A 16,581-nucleotide genomic window follows, 5' to 3' on the forward strand; every position below is an offset into this window, starting at 1 on the left:
TAGGATCCAAGATCTTTTTTTTTTTTTTGCAAATGTCAGTCTTTGCCCATGCTGTACTAAAGCTATGACCCTAAATCTCCTTGGACTTTCAAGGCCCTATGGACCTTGGGTGATGTTCAGTGTGTTTGGGATTGCAGCCCATATCCCATGGCTATGTGGTCTCATATAACAAAGCAATTGCTTGAACTCTGACGAAACTAACATTCTTGGAGGGCTTTGTGAAGACACCCTGCTATGTGGCTTGATGTTTTTCTTTTGTCTTTGTCAAAACAGTTCTTATGTGTTCAGACCATGTCTGTATTTGTGATCAGGTTACATCATTGCTGTGCCTGCGATGCTGTTGTAAACGTCTCTTTTTGAAGAAATTAAGGCAGTGGTACTTCCTTAGTTAGTTGTCAGACTCCTGAGGTTTGAAACAAACAACAGTATCCTTGGATTCATTTGCCAAATTTAGGACTACAGCACGAGGCAGGGCATGGAAACATTTCGGCTGCACACCGCAAACCACTTGCTGTGAAGCAGTCTTCAGTGAAACTCCTTCAGTGGAACTATGTGACTGTAACTCAAGCCAACTGAAGACTTGTGAAGAGGTTTACAGCTGTGGATAAAACCACCCCAAACACTATAAATCAATATTTGCCACCACCTACACTATTCTGTGCAGGGTTGGAGGTCTCCAAACTATAAACAGCAATTTATCTCCTTTTACAAGGGTCCCTTACCTTATATTGGTAGTGTATGGATAAGCAATCCAAGGTAATGAGGGGGTGGAATGAGTTTTTACTGAGAAACACACAGAATTCCCAGCATCATTATTAAAACCTTTTATTACAATACCAGTAGAACAGGGACATTGGTAATTAAAAGGAAGACACACAAATATTACATTTCATGCTAGGATACTTGGGTGCAAAGTGGGAACAAACCCAGGTTGGGTTAGTGGGTGAGGTGAGAAGGGCAACACATGTGAATAGGAAAATGAGGCCACAACTTTATTGACTGCAGATCCCTTCAGTCTTGGCATAGCATCATTATGGAATGGCAGAAAGTACAATGTGTGATGACCCTTTCTCTTTGTGTGCAGAGTGCTGTCAAGTCACAGCTGACTTATGGCAACCCCAGCAAGGGGCTTTCAAGGCAAGTGAGAAGTAGAGGTGGTTTGCCATTGCCTTCCTCTGCAGAGCCTTCCTTGGTGGTCTCTGTTCCAAGTACCAACCCTGCATAGCTACTGAGATCTGATGAGAATGGGCGGTACTATGTGGCCTTCCATCCTAATACCCCTGTTACTGATATGGATTTATGCTTATGCAAAGAATGGTTCACGGAGACATAACTGCAGTAGAACTCTGTGCTTAGGAAACAGTGCCAGACTCTTATACTTTGTAGCCTGTCTGTTGGAAACCCATAATGAAGAGTTGTTTCTACTCCTAGTCTATTTCACCTTAGTAAAGTAGGCATAAATTACAGTGGTTTTACATACTCTCATTTCTTCACTTTATAGCAAGGTGGATGTGCCTTGTCTTTCAGGCTCACATCCTTTCTGTCACCTCACTGGGGCAAGGGAGAACAAGAGTTTACAGCACCCTCAGTTTCATCTTACCTCTTGCTCACTTTCACCTCTGTCTTGGATGCCCCTTGAATGGATAAGGGAATCCTCCTTGGCCTGAGGTGAGGAGGGCTTATATATCTTGTGATGACCTAACCCCCCTTCCCCATCCTCCTGGTAAGCCCCTCAAAGTATTGTGAGAGCCTGGTTGCCAAACTGTAGCTGGCCATTGCTGGCATGACCTTTGTATGGGTACAGAGGAATAGCCATCACGCAGGCAACTGGAAGTCCTCTTGCTTCCTGTGATGGACTGCACTTTTAAAAGCTCAGAAAGGTTGTATAAACAGATATATGACCATGAAGGGTTAATTCTTCACAGAAACAGAGATCCTTGTGACAGGCTGCTCCAAGGAATCTGATTGGTTAGCATCAGCTGAGCAGAGAGACTTGAGAGCTGAATGCTGAGGAGATCCAGTCTGATTTCAGCCCTAGCTGAGAAGAGTCGAGTACTGACAGAGTCTGACTGTGAACAGAATACAGACGGCATACTGGGGAGGTTGGCAAAGAAAAGTGGGTAGGTTAGGCGAAGACTCCCATTCAGGCCAAGGAAATGGGATAGATCTTCTAGTGAGAGAAGAATTTCCCTACCCAGTCAAAACAGGGAAATAGCTCTGAAGAGTGGAGAGATCCCTGGTCTGGTGTGGTTAGAGACTGCCTTGTGAAATCTTAAGAGTCAGTTAAAACTCAAGAAGAGTACTGGTGTGTTTAGAGTGTCTTAGCCTTCTGGAAACCAAAAGAGTTAGTGAATACTCAAAGAATGTGTACTAGAGTGTTTGAGAAATACTGGAGGAAAAGCCTCCCATCATAAAGATTTTAAGTCACTGTGAATAGCTTAAGAAACTCTCATTAGCCTGAAACATATGAACTGTAGTCTGTGCATCTACTGATTTTACCTCAGAGTTATTTATTCAAGTTACCTCAGAAGTTTTACCCCTGATTTCACCTGACCTTTCTCCCTCTGTTGAATAAAATTGTTGTGTATGTAATATAATGTATGAAGGTATTGAGCTTGAGTCTGACCAAGGTATTGTAAACTGACCTATCAGAACAAAGGAAGTTCTGGAGGGAAGCAAAGTGATTGGTCTTTATGTACTGTATTTGATTGGACCTTATCTGACTTGTGGGCGTGGCTTGCCAAGCCTGGACTGTTTAAAAAGGAGCCTGTTGCTCCATAGTTTGTCTTGTTCTGGTTCTTCTGACTTCGTGTTCAATAAAGCTGTTATCACTGTTCACCTGCTGCCTTGAGTCTCGTATTTAACAAAAATATTTTGTTTTTTTTGAACTTCTGAAAGCCTTGAGTGCCATTTCAGTTGTTTAGGTTAAGGGGGGCTCTTGATCCTTCGCTCAGGTTCCTTGGCTGAGCCAGCAGTAAAATATCATACTGGGATGATGCTTGATAATGATGATGATGATGATGATGATAATGAAGAAGAATAAGAATTGGTTTTTATACCCTGCTTTTCACTACTTGAAGGAATCTCAGAGTGGCTTACAGTTTATTTCTCTTCCTCTTCCCACAACAGACACCCTGTGAGGTGGGTGGGACTGAGAGAACTCTGAGAGAACTGTGAATGGCCCAAAGTCACCCAGCTGGCTTCATGTGGAGGTGTGGGGAATCAAACCTGGTTCTCCAGATTAGAGTCTGCTACTCTTAACCACTGGTTAACCATTTACGAAAACCTTAATCGTGTCCTAAAATAGGATTTGAAATTTATACTTGCATTCTTGCACTTTCAGTAAGGCTACTCATAGGTGTTGTAATATCCATGCATTTATGTATTTTATTTTATTTATGGAATGTTTATGCCACCCTCCCCCTCAAGTGGGCTCATGGTGGGTTACAATACAACAGCAAGACATATAAAAACAATTCCATATAATTTGAGTTAAAAACTAAAACCCCGTTTAAACTACATGATGGAGAAATGGTAACTTATACACCATAGGGATATTTATTTATTTTTTAATTTTATCCTTCCATTTGTATACCGCTCACCCCCTGAGGGCTCTGAGCGGTAAAAAAGCGGTTCACATATTTAATCAGTACAAGTCCTAACCTAGGGCCACATACAAGGGGGTGTGTGACTAAACTACCAGGCACCCTTTGTAGCGAGTTGTTTTTCTGTTGTCTGTGGGCAACGTCCTCCTGGCGCTGGTCTTGATTTATGACTTCCTGGCTGTTGCGACACCTTCGAGTCTGGGCCGAGCACACGTCTGTCGGCCTCTGTCCATCAGACCCCTGCTAATAATATAAGTTGGTATCATATTTATTTATTTATTTTATTTCATTAGATTTCTTGAGCTCTTCCCCGCTTATGCAGGGCTCAGGGCAGTTTACAACAACATAATTCAATACAGTTTTAAAACCAATTACAACTACAAGAATTCAATATGAAAACATTCAGCATAAATATTTAAACATTTTAAGAACAAGATGGCATATCTAGCATTCAGATTTTTAGGGGGGGAGGATGCTGGGTAGATGTGAAGAAACCGTTGCTGGCCTCAACCAAAGGCCTGGTGGAACATCTCTGCCTTGCATGCCCTGCAGAACTTTAATAGATGAGACAGGGCACGGATGTAATTCAGCAGAGAGTACCACCAGGCTGGGGCCAAGTCTGAGAAAGCCCTCGCCCTGGTTGAGGCCAGCTGGATAGCTTTGGGGCCGGGAACTACCAGGAGATTCTTATCTGCTGATCTCAATGCCCTTCGGGGGACATATCGTAAGAGGCAGTCCCGAAGGTACATATGTCCCTGACCATTAAGGGCTTTAAAGGTGAGCACCAAAACCTTGAATCTGATCTGGTGCTCCACTGGCAGCTAGCGCAGCTTGCGCAACACTGGGTGGATATGTGTCCTCCATGGAGTCCCTGTAAGGACCTGTGCAGCCACATTTTGTACCAGTTGGAGCTTCCGGGTCAGTCTCAAGGGTAGTCCTATGTAAAGTGAGTTACAATAGTCCAACCTGGAGGTGACCGTTGCAGGGATTACTGTGGCAAGGTCAGGGCGAGACAGATAGGGGGCCAGCTGCCTGACTTGGCGCAGTTGGAAAAAGGCCTGCTGGACAACATTGGTGATCTGGGCCTCCATAGATAGAGCGGGGTCTAAGATTACCCCCAGGCTCCTGACAGTAGGTGCCAATGTCAGAGGCACCCATCAAGGGCTGGGAGTTGACTCCCCAATCCTGAATCCCCCCCCCCATCACAGAATCTCCGTCTTAGCTGGATTCAGGTTCAACCGGCTTTGCTTCAACCATCTCACCATGGCTCAAAACTCCTCAGCTAGATTTTTCAGGGCATAGTCTGGGCAGCCACCCATCAACAGATATAGCTGAGTGTCATCAGCATATTGGTGACTCTCGAGCCCAAAACTCTGAAATTAGCCTGGCTGGCTGGGAAAGGGGCTGGTTGGAGCAGTGGAGGCCAGATATAATGAGACACCCGCCACCTCATCCAAAGGCTTTGGTGGAACAGCTCCAATTTACAGGCCCTGTGGAATTGTAATAACTCCTTCAGGCCTTGATCACAACTGGGAGCATGTTCCATCAGGCCGGAGCCAGAGCTGAAATGCTCTGGCTCTGATTGAGGTTAGGCAGATGTCCCTTGGGCTGGGGATTACCAGTAGGTGTTGTTCAGCTGAGTATAAGGCTCTTTGGGGAACATATTGGGATACGTGGTCCTGCAGATATGTTGGCCCTTGGCCACATAGGGCTTTAAAGTTTAGCACCATAACCTTGGACCTAATCTAGTATACAGTCAGCAGCCAATGCAGCTGGTGACACACTGGCTGTATGGGCATCCACAAATACATCCCAGATAGGAGCCATGCTGCTGCATTTTGTATCAACAGAAGTTTCCAGGTCAGATTCACAGGCAGCCCTGCATAGAGCAAATTGCATTAATCCAGTCTGGAGGTGACCATTGCATGGATCACCGTAGCCAAGTTGCGGGGCAGGGGGGAGATAGGGAACCAACTGCCTAACCAACCAAAGATGGTAAAAGGCCGATCTGGCAGTATTTGTGACCTGGGCTTCCACTGAAAGTGAAGCATCCAGAGTCACTCCTAAACTCCTCACCATTGACACTGGCACTAAAACTGCCCCACCAAGGATCGGGAGTTGGATTCCTGAACCCACACCCCCACGGCTTAGATACAGGACCTCCATCTTCGATTAATTTAATTTCAGTCGGCTCTGCTGTAACCAACCAGCCACAGCCTCCAAAGCCTTGGCCAAAATATCTGGGGTGGAGTCCGTCCATCCATCAACAGATACAGCTGGGTGATATCAGCGTACTGGTGACAACCCAGCCCAAACCGCCGGATTAATTGGGCAAGAGAGTGCATATAGATGTTAAACAACATTGGGGAGAGGGTAACACAGACACCGTCTCCCCAAGTGTTTGATGTATGGGCACTGAAACAAACTGGGTGAGTTAAAGTGCTGCTATGGATGACACTAGGGGCGATTTCTTACTAGAGCTGCCTTGCAGCACAGCGCCGTTTGCCCCAACACAAACATGTCAATTTCACACCCGAGGCTGCGGGGCTGCATTTGACTCGGGGCTTTGCCCGATTTCCTCCGCAGTTTCATGATCCTCAAAAACCAGGATCACGAAACTGTGGAGGAAATTGGGCGAAGCCCCGAGTCAAAATGCAGCCCCGGAGCTTCGGGTGTGAAATTGACATGTTTGTGTCGGGGCAAATGGCGCTGTGCTGCGAGGCAGCTCTAGTGAGAAATCGCCCTAGGTCTGTTGCCTGTGAGGAGGCAGCATCATCAGCATGGACACTGAAATCGCCCAGAATAGTCTGGGGTATTCCAACATCCAGCTTGATACTGCCTTCTGCAAGATGCTTCTGCAGAATTGTGGTTTATTCCTCTGACATAGCACTTGCTTGGTGTTACTGATATATTCTTATGTTCTACCAACTTATAGTGTAGTTCAAGTTTTTTAACCATAGCTTATGAGGAAGGAAAAAGGAATCCCTGACGAAGTTATATATTGAATCTGGTAGCCAAACTCAGATTCTCAGAAAACTAAGAGGGCTTGACTTTTTTGCAGCAAAGCAATTAATAAAACAAAGAATGCTAGATATAAGTGTTCAGATGAACGCTGCACTGTTAAGTACCTTGAGAATAGATCCCCTTTACAAGCAACTTGCACCTTCTACTTTAACCTTTCCATCTTATTTTACCAATTTATCAAATTCTGAGTATAGGAAAGCATTTACCGAAGCATGGTTGGATATTTTACAATTGGCCAAGTTAAGAGGCTGATATAATGGGATCCCATATAAAGAACATGTCTGTATTTGCGACCAGAAATCTATTGAGGATCTAGGTCATGTGGTCTTCCACTGCCCTAGATTTGCATTAGAACACGAAAGATATCTTGGGACTATTTTATTACAATATCCAGGAAGACTATGAAAAAGAGAATAGGTATTTGACTGTTTATATGACGACAGCTGCAAGAATTTTATATGCCAAATATTGGAAAACTATGGTGATACCAACGAAACAGGAGTTTGTGAATAAACTTTTTGAAACAGCAGAAAATGATAAACTGACTTTAGAAATGAGATTAAGCAAAGAGTGGACATTTCAAAAAACATGGAAAAAGTTTTATGATTGGTATAATGTAAGTACAATAGAAGATTAGGCAATTATGGCACAATGGACTTGAGAACACAGAAGACAGAAGAATGGAAAGTGATAGAGCATTTCTATTAATTAAATAATTGGATATAAGCATATAATGTAACTGTACTCTTGGTATACATGTTATGTGTAGTAGAGTGTCTGTAGTGTATAGATTTGTTTGTTGTAGATTATAAAAGAAAAATTAATAAAAGTGTACCCAAGGGTACTTAAAAAAAAAAAAACAATATCCAGGAAGAGTGGATAATTACAGGTTAATTATATTGCTTGCTGACAAAAGTAAACGAGTAATGCTGTAAATGGCAACGTTTGTTGCTCAGGTGACATTGTTATTGTTTTTCAATTTTGTACAATATTGTTGTTGGTTCAATTTTAATAATTATATGTAAAATTGTAATGGATATTAAAAGTTTTGATTGTTATTATGATAGTTGAATTATAGTTTTGATGCTGTTTTGGTATTTTTGGTGTTACTTGCTAAGGCCATGAGCTAATGCAATAAAGTTTATGTATGTGTGTATGCTGTAGTAAGAGGAAGGCAATTGTAAGCCACCTGAAACTCCTTAAAGTAGAGAAAAGCAGGGTATAAAAATCAACTGTTCTTCTTCTCTGGTAGAAGATTTGGGATTCCATAGAAGAGACATGTACTCTTAGAATAGAGCTAATATCTGTTGATATCTGTTTATAGTCCTGTACTTCACCATAATCATATAGCTAGAGGGAGTAGTGAGAGAATCTATATGTTACAAGATTCTGTGTGTGCCAGGCAGCAGACTGGACTCTTTTGTCAGCTCCTCTATTCTGAGACATCAGACATTATTGAATGAATTAGCAGTCCACTCATGAATTGCACAAACTGTCTTCCATGTGTCAGTTTTTTAGAATTGCAAATAAAAGCAAAAGCTCCTGGATGAAAAGTTTCCATATTGTCCCAAAACCAAACTCACCGAGTACATAAAATATTTCCAGCAGAAACATAATTCTTACTTGTGTACACATCCTATGCATCTTTTAAAAAATAATACTAGTGATCTTTGTAGTGAGAAACTTATCCTGTGAAAGGGTTATCCTTAAATCATTGTAATGGATCAGATTCTTTTGAAGCAAATGGGACTTGCTGTAGCTCACAACTCAGTGAAAAGTGAACATTTAGAAGAACAATCAACGCCATGCCTTCTGTACTTTGTTTCAAAACAAAATGAGAATCCAGTCACTGAATGTTTCTCTTTCTGTTTAATATGGGAATGTAGTTTTCTTCACTTCTTATTCAACAAGAGTCCACAAAATGGTCTCCAAAATCTCAAGCAATGTGCACTGAGTACAGCAGAGGAAGCCATCTGTTTGTTGTCATTTTTGAGCTGACATTTTTTCCTCTCACTGGCTGCACAGTATTCAACTTCAGTTTACATGCATGCTTAAGCAGTACTACATAAAGTATTCCAATGTCTAATGTTTTGACTTAATTCAACATGACTGAATTAAGGGAGTTGTTGAGCAAGTGGCCTGAACCAGACTTGGACACACACCAGCATAGTCTTCATTATTTCTTTTCTCATTGCAAGTAGATGTTCCTCATGCAGTGGGCATTCTATGATTCCATGTCACATTTATATGACCATTAGGGATGCCAGTCTTCAGGTGGATCCTGGGGATCTTCTGGATCTACAGACTATCAAGCTCATTTCCCCTGGAGAAATGGATTCTTTGGTGGGTGGACTGAATGGTGTTGTACCCATTGAGGTTCCAGTGGGTACAGTGGTCCATCTCCAAATCTCCAGGAGTTTCCCAACCTGAATTTGGCAACCCTCCTCCACCACCCCCTGCTGGTGGCCAGGGGAGACCTGGCAACCCTAGACCACCTGCAATTACAATGGAATTGGCTGAAATTCTGTAGGATGAATATGAACCTCATCCACAACAGTGCTAATAAACTACTAGTCCTCCAGCCTGCAAACTGGCCAGCAGAAATTATTGTTGCTTTAAAACTGGAGACAATCTTGGATTCTTGAGTCTTGCACTACAACTAGTCTGCTGGATTAAACATGAATGTGTCACAGAGGTCATGGTTGATGCGGTGCGTAAAAAAGGCTGGAATTGTAGCTTCAGCAGTACTGCGAGTTGGAGTCTAGTGGCACCTTTAAGACCAACAAAGTTTTATTCCCGCTGTACACTGCATTGGTCAGGCCACACCTGGAGTATTGTGTGCAGTTCTGGAGGCCTCACTTCAAAAAGAATGTGGACAGAATGGAGCGGGTGCAGAGGAGAGTGACAAGGATGCTCAGGGGCCTGGAGACCAAGCCCTATGAGGAAAGACTTGGGAATGTTTAGTCTGGAGAAGAGGTGGCTGAGGGGGGCATGATTGCTCTCTTTAAGTATTTGAAGGGCTGTCACTTAGAGGAGGGCAGGGAGCTGTTCCTGTCGGCAGCAGAGGATAGGACTCACAATAATACCGGCTAGATAGTAGGAAATTTTTTTTAATAGTAAGCGTTGTTCAACAATGGAATCAGGTACCTAGGGAGGTGGTGAGCTCCCACTCACTGGCAGTCTTTAAGCAGCGGCTGGACAAACACTTGTCAGGGATGCTGTAGACTGATCCTGCATTGAGCAGGGGGTTGGACTAGATGGCCTGTATGGACCCTTCCAACTCTGTGATTCTATGATTATTCAAGGTATAAGTTTTCATGTGCATGCACACTTCTTCATTGTATCTGAAGAAGTGTGCTTGTACACGAAAGTTTATACCTTGAATAAAACTTTGCTGGTCTTAAAGGTACCTACGGAATTCAAACTTTGTTCTGCTGCTTCGGACCAACATGTCCTCTGCCCGCCTGAATCTAGTTCCATTACTGCTTTATTCTATGAAGGCAGCCTAGGCCACCATAGCTTTCAAAAAGAAGCTTGAGTATTCTGTGATCCAATATGTGGCACAAACCAAATTTCTTGTCCCCTCACTTTAGTAGGAATATGGGTGGGGGGTTATCAGATCAGTAGAATATAGTAGCCCAGACAATGCAGTGATGTTTTTGCAACACAGTTAGTAAATGAAGCACCGCTTCAAGTCCAGTATCTTTTATCCAACCTTTCATTCTCCAACTAGACACTATCTGGGATGAAATGCATGCTCATTGTACTGGGACCATTTGATGGCCTGAGAAAAGTAACAAGCTCTTGAGTCTTCACTGTAAAGACTGTCCACAGCATTAAGGGATGTGCTGCAGTCTGTGTACTGAAACTGTAATGGAAATGAATGATAACAAGTGCCTAATGGCAAGGAGAACTGCGCTGGAACGAAAGCATCGGGCTGGCTCGAACCACCTATTTGACAGTGGTACCAAATGGGGCTGCCGGAAGACACCATGATAACAACTGAGACCATCTTGACAATGCAAGCACTTTATTGTGGATAGTAATGTTGAAGCACTTTTATTGTTATTTATTGTTATTACTATTATTGTTATATTTGTGATTTTACTGTTTTACTGGTTTTTATGCTGGGCTTGTGCCCCCTGTAAGCCGCCCTGAGCCCACTTGCGGGGAGGGCGGGGTAAAAATGCTCTAAATAAATAAATAAATAAATAATATACAGAAGTTGTGCGATGGGCCTTTTGTAAAAAAAAATATCACATCAGATGAATTCTTTTTAGCTGTTGGTTCTTGTCTGAGCTTTTAGGCTTTGCCCTGATGGCTACATTCTGAACATGTCTTTGGGGCTGTGAAAGCCGCAATTCTAAGCAGTTCTAAGACTTCTGAAGTGGCATTGACTACAGTGAGATTTAAGTAGCTTAACTCTGTGCAGGATTGCCTCTATATTCGTTTATAAAGGAAGGCTCCAGTTTTCATGATTGTGTTACTTGTCTGCTTAGTTTAATGTACAGTTTTGTGTACTGCAGAGGTCCCTCCAGGCTTTCAGTCCTTTCATGTTGAAAACACAGCATAAACCGGAGCTATTGTGGGAATGTCAGCCTGTCTGAAATGCGATTGCTTTAATTTCATCCATATTCATGCCAGAATTGACACAGTTTTTTTGCTAGTGTGCCCCAAACGAAGTAAAATATGTATAAAAATAAAACTTCTTGATCTGTTTCTGTTTCCCCCCCACAGCCAACACGAATCCTATTATCTTCAGAAATAAGTTGTATTTGTACATCTGTCTTTTTAGGGGAACACATCTCTGTTTAGAGAAAGAGTAATAAATTAGAGAGACTTTTATATTGCCCGCTGAACCTCAGAAGCAGCAATTTCTTTTAATAATATGAACAACAACATTAGTGTTTTGTTGAGTTTTGTTATGTTGAGACTATCTGTGTTGATCCAAAAATAAGCCCAGTCTTTCTGAGATGAAAACTAAGATGAAAAAAGCACACCTGGCAGTGTGATCCCAAGTTTGGCTGCAGGTGAATCAGTGAAAAAGGCAAGAAGGAGGGCTTCTCCTAAAAGCAGCTAGAAGAGGCAGGAAAAGAAACAGATTAAATGCCCTAGACACGGGGTCAACATGTGGTGGGGCCAATGGTGATCACATCAAGTGTTCAATAGGCCATCACTGAATAAGTGATCCCCAGTTTCCTGGTGACATAAACAGCAACTGTGGGATTTTAAAGGTCAAATAAAATATAGCCTGAATCTGCAGTAGAATCTTACATGCAGTAATATGATCATGGTTGCTTAAACTGCATTCAGATACAATAGTTGAAACTCAGGATTCAAGTCCAGTAACCCCTTAAGGAGCAACAAGATTTCCAGGGTATAAGCTTACAAGAGTCAACGCTCCCTTTGTCAGAGCTCTCAAAAGCTTATACCCTAGAAATCTTGTTGATCTCTAAGGTGGTACTGGACTCGAATGTTGCACTTCTACTGCAGACCAACACGGCCATCCACCTGATTTTAGTAGTTGAAGCTGGAAGGCCATACAATAGGATTCTCTATTCTTTGCAAACCATAATGATTCCTGTCACTGAGGAAGCATAATGGTGACCTGGGATGAAGAATTCCTTTGTTGCTATATCACCTTTAAGTACCCAACTTTCTGCTGAGCATCTTAGCCTTTACCTTATGTTACTCTACTCAGAAGTCAACTGTTCACACAAACAATATGATGTTGAACAGAATCTGAAAACTAGACTGATCCCAGGAAAACCACATGTCTCTTTATAGTTAATTCCTATTAAGAGAGATTTGCCTCACTTTGAAGCCCATGGCTTAACAGTATAAACAATTTCCCTCTAAAAATGTACCTGTTTCTGTATAATGTGGCTGTTAATGTTTTAAGAGAAATTATAATACCCTGAGAAACTATGGTTAAATGCAGTGCAAAAAATGCAAGTCTGTTTTTCTTCTTCTTCTAAGTATGAGGTCTTAGAGGTGCAAGATAAAGGTCAGGAAAAGGAAAATATTTGTGGCATAACTAAATAAAGCATGCTCTTTCCTTTTGGACGCACTCAAAGAGGGCTTCATTTCCCCCCTGCTATCATCTTGAAAATGCTGCAGTCTCATGCTGTGGGGAAGGGTACAGATGTGAGTTTTGAAAGGCAAATGAAGAAGAATGGCTGCAGTGGAAAGTGCTAATGAGAGCCCAGATGTGTTTACTTTTTCCTAACCTGTATTTGAATTTGGTCAAAATGCTAGAGGCCCTGTTTCAAAGGACAAGTTAGGCTCTTTAATAAATTTTTACCAGCACTTTGATATGAGTAGTCGAATACCCATATCAATACCAAAGACCTCTTGTACATCCAGTGGTGTGAGTCAGTAGTCTGCATGTTTTTGTCAGAGTCTCTTGCTTAGCAGCAGGATTCTCCCCTTATTATAAACCAGACTAATATTTTGTAGTCAAAAAAGAACAACAACAGGCTAATATGGCAGCCTGCAGGAAAACATTGGGACCTTGCACTTGCTCATACAAACTCTGATTTTGTGCTTTAGCCAAAACCAGATATGTGGCATACATCTTTCACCAAATGTAACATCTGTTTCGTACATGTCTTGCCTTTTACAATATGCCCATCCTGCTGTTTCTCAAGGATTTCCTATGTGAATGTGTGAGGAACCCAAGTGGATTATATGGGCTTGCTGCTAGCCTTATGTGGTCTGATGTGCCAAATGGAGGCATAGGAGCCCCAACAATAACAAAGATCCCAACAGGACATCCTAGATCCCTGTGCAGTGCTGTGCATTCCATCGTATGTGGAAGAGATTATCTGGATGTGACTTGATTTTCCTTGGGAACAATTGCTCCACCGGCTGCTTTTTAAATTTTACTGATCTAGATAGTTATGCCCCACTTTTCTTCCTGATGGGGACATTGTTTGCCTGTTTTCCATTTTATCTTCACAACAACAACCCTGTGAGGTGTGTTATGCTGAGTGAATGACAGGTCCAAGTTCACCCAGCAAGCTTCCATGACAGAGTCTGGGTCGCCTAGATCTGAATCTGATACACCAACCACTACACCTTACCTTATAAACAGTCAGTTTAAATGCAGAAGCCTGTTCCTGGCCATAGAATCTTTAAAGAGATGGAAGACTATAGAAACGATTTATTATAAATAATGAACGATTTTATAAAAGCTCCTATCTTCCTTCTCCTATAGAAACAAAGGGAGGTAGTCAGGACGGTGGTTAAAAAAACGGAGAAGTTTACACAGTGTTTCTATCCTGAAGCTAGACCCTGTAGAGAATATACTTGAAATTAGAAAAGAGCCAAACTAATGCAAGCTGTTATAAATAGACTGGGAACACAAGGAATTTGATGAGTGATGGGATAGTATAAAAGACTGTAGTTAAAATTTTGGCAAAACCCTTCAGTAAGGAAGTAAGAAAGCAAGAAGAGAGTTAACAAATGAGAGGCCAGCTGGCGACGGAGGTATGTGGGTCAGGAAAGCAGAATATGGCATGTCATTTGGAAACAAGACAGAATGCTTCTCCTGCCAACAGGCTAGGATAGGTTCTCTGTGTTTTTAGTATAAGATTATGATCGCCTCCTCTTCTTCAGAGTGTTAGTTTGTTGCTTAATGGTTCTTTCTGTTTCAGGTTCGTGGGAATAAAGGCGAGGTGCTTTATGATTTAGATGCCAGCAACCCGAGGCATTCTAACTGGCTGCGGTTTGTGCATGAAGCGCCATCCCAGGAACAGAAGAACCTGGCAGCCATCCAGGTAAAAATGGGTTGAATTCTTATTAAGCTACTTTACAGGATGCAACCTTATTTGCTGTTTATCTTATGCTAGTAAACAGCAAATGGGTTAAAAGACATAAAGCTTGTGACTGTTTGGACAATATTGCAAATATTTCTCACATAGTTCCTAAGATACTTCTCACTCAAGAGAAATGGGAAGTGGAAACTAGCCAGCTGTATTATTTATGTAAACAGGTTCAATACACTATTTAAACTAGATAGCCAAAGCATAAGTAACATTTTGTCGTCACTACGATAGAGGAATGATGTCATACATGAAATAGGAATCAGGATCGTGGTTGTAGATGTTTTTTAAAACTGATCTGTCTTTCCTTGTTCTGATTGGAGGTCTTGTATTGTATTAAGCAAGAAGGAAATGCAAAGTTGCCTTTACAGTGTCTTTGGAACCTTGAGGTTTCAAAGGATGTGGGATGGAGGAAGGCAGAGCTGTATTTCCTTGTATAAACACTGATTCTCCCTCCCCATCTTCTTCTCAGCCTCGTGGGGCACTTAAGATCTCATGTTAAGTTGGGTGAATGGGAAATGTCCCTATCAGCTGACTACGACAGAGTAAGAAGTGTTAATTTTATTAGTGATATCGGGCCAGAAAAATTGCAACGAAAAACCACAGCTCTGCTGTTCCTGCAGAGATCTCAAAACTGGGAAAAGGACGCTTCCCCTTTTCACCCCTCCCCCACTACTTCCTTCACTGTGCAGTGGGAGGCACAGGAATATTGTGGTTCTCCAACTAGAATGAAGATACCTGAACAAGTGAGCAGTGACTCATGAAATCTCCTACCCTACCACAAATTTTGTTAGTCTTTAAGGTGCTACTGGACTCTTGCTCTTTTTTGCTGCTACAGACAGACTAACACGGCTATCCATCTTATAGTTTTGCATGTAATATTCAAAACATCTTAATTTAGAATGTTAAGAGAAAGCCATGGCTTCAAGACATGCAAGCACATACACACACTAACACAAAAACACCCACACAAAAATCCAGTTGGATCCAACCTTTTATGAACAACTTCCAAAGCAGGAAAATGTTTGATCAAAATTGCAGTACTGCGAGAATGAACTGCTTGATGTAAACTCTTGTATAACATACATTGCAGTCCTAAGGAGACTTCCACTCATCTAAGTGAATTGGAATCAACAAAGGCTTAGTAGTGCAATTATGATTAATGTCACACAATATTGTCATTCAGTAATTTATTTGCAAATTTTCATCAGTGTGACAGCAGTGAAAAACAAAAACTTCCATCTTTGCTCCTGTCAATCAACACATAAAATCTACAGCTCATCTCAGTGCTTCAAGCCTAGAGTTGGAAAGGTTAACAGTGTTTCCCCTGTATTGATTTCAAATAGTTTTAGGTTGCCAAGAAACTGCCTTTTTGAACAACCAAAAAAATTCTGGCTTTGTACTTAAAAATTCTGGCTTTGTACTTATCTGTTTGCCAGTTGTGTGTGTGTAAGTTTAAAAAATACCCTCGTGTCTGGCAGTGACTACTGTGTGGTTAAGGACCCTTGGTTGTTAATGTCAAAACTCTTTATAAACAGAATCACAGCCAAATCTTTACAGTCAAACACTCTGTTCATTAACCACCAGACATTCTGGTGGTCTGGACAAGCTCAGCAAACTAGAATAATGAAATGGCAAAGGTTAATGGGAAAGGAGGTATTTACTGTGATGCAGTAGAGTAGTTTAAAGTCATACTTAACAAATGTAATAATGGAAGATTAGTATTTGAGAATCAGTCAACACTACAATAAATATGGTGCAACTGGTCTGTCTCTCAGCTGAAAAGACTGAAGGGAATTGTGGTAGGGAGGGAGAGGGCAGCAAGCCAAGAGAAAAGCAAGGACAAATGGGGCTTATGTGGCTTGATACATTTACATATTATAGAGCCATTTGGTATTGGTTTTTTCATTAGATTGTGGGTTAGATACATAGTTGAGTGTACTGGATATTTAAGATATTTCATTTTTTTAATATTGGACATTTATCATTTGTACTAGTATGGTGAGAATACCATAGCTAACCATTTTTTTCTGAAACAAATTGCCTTTGATATGATTAGGCTTTTAAGTAAATGTAAAGGTTTCCCTTGCTCGAAAGCTAGTCGAATCTGACTCAAGGGGGCGGTG

At 41.7% G+C, this 16,581-nt stretch overlaps 1 protein-coding gene across 2 annotated transcripts in view; it reads left to right on the forward strand.

Moving 5' to 3' along the window:
• Window positions 1-16,581, forward strand: part of PRDM5 (PR domain containing 5) — a 126,932-nt gene that overhangs the window by 10,841 nt on the left and 99,510 nt on the right. For both annotated transcript variants that reach the window (XM_015417098.1, XM_015417099.1), the window contains exon 3: window positions 14,288-14,410. In XM_015417098.1, the coding sequence (XP_015272584.1) occupies window positions 14,288-14,410 (123 nt within the window). The remainder of the gene's footprint in view (window positions 1-14,287; window positions 14,411-16,581) is intronic.

Source organism: Gekko japonicus, unplaced genomic scaffold (genome assembly GCF_001447785.1).
Source record: "Gekko japonicus isolate JY-2015 unplaced genomic scaffold, Gekko_japonicus_V1.1 scaffold814, whole genome shotgun sequence".
Classification (NCBI taxonomy): domain Eukaryota; kingdom Metazoa; phylum Chordata; class Lepidosauria; order Squamata; family Gekkonidae; genus Gekko; species Gekko japonicus.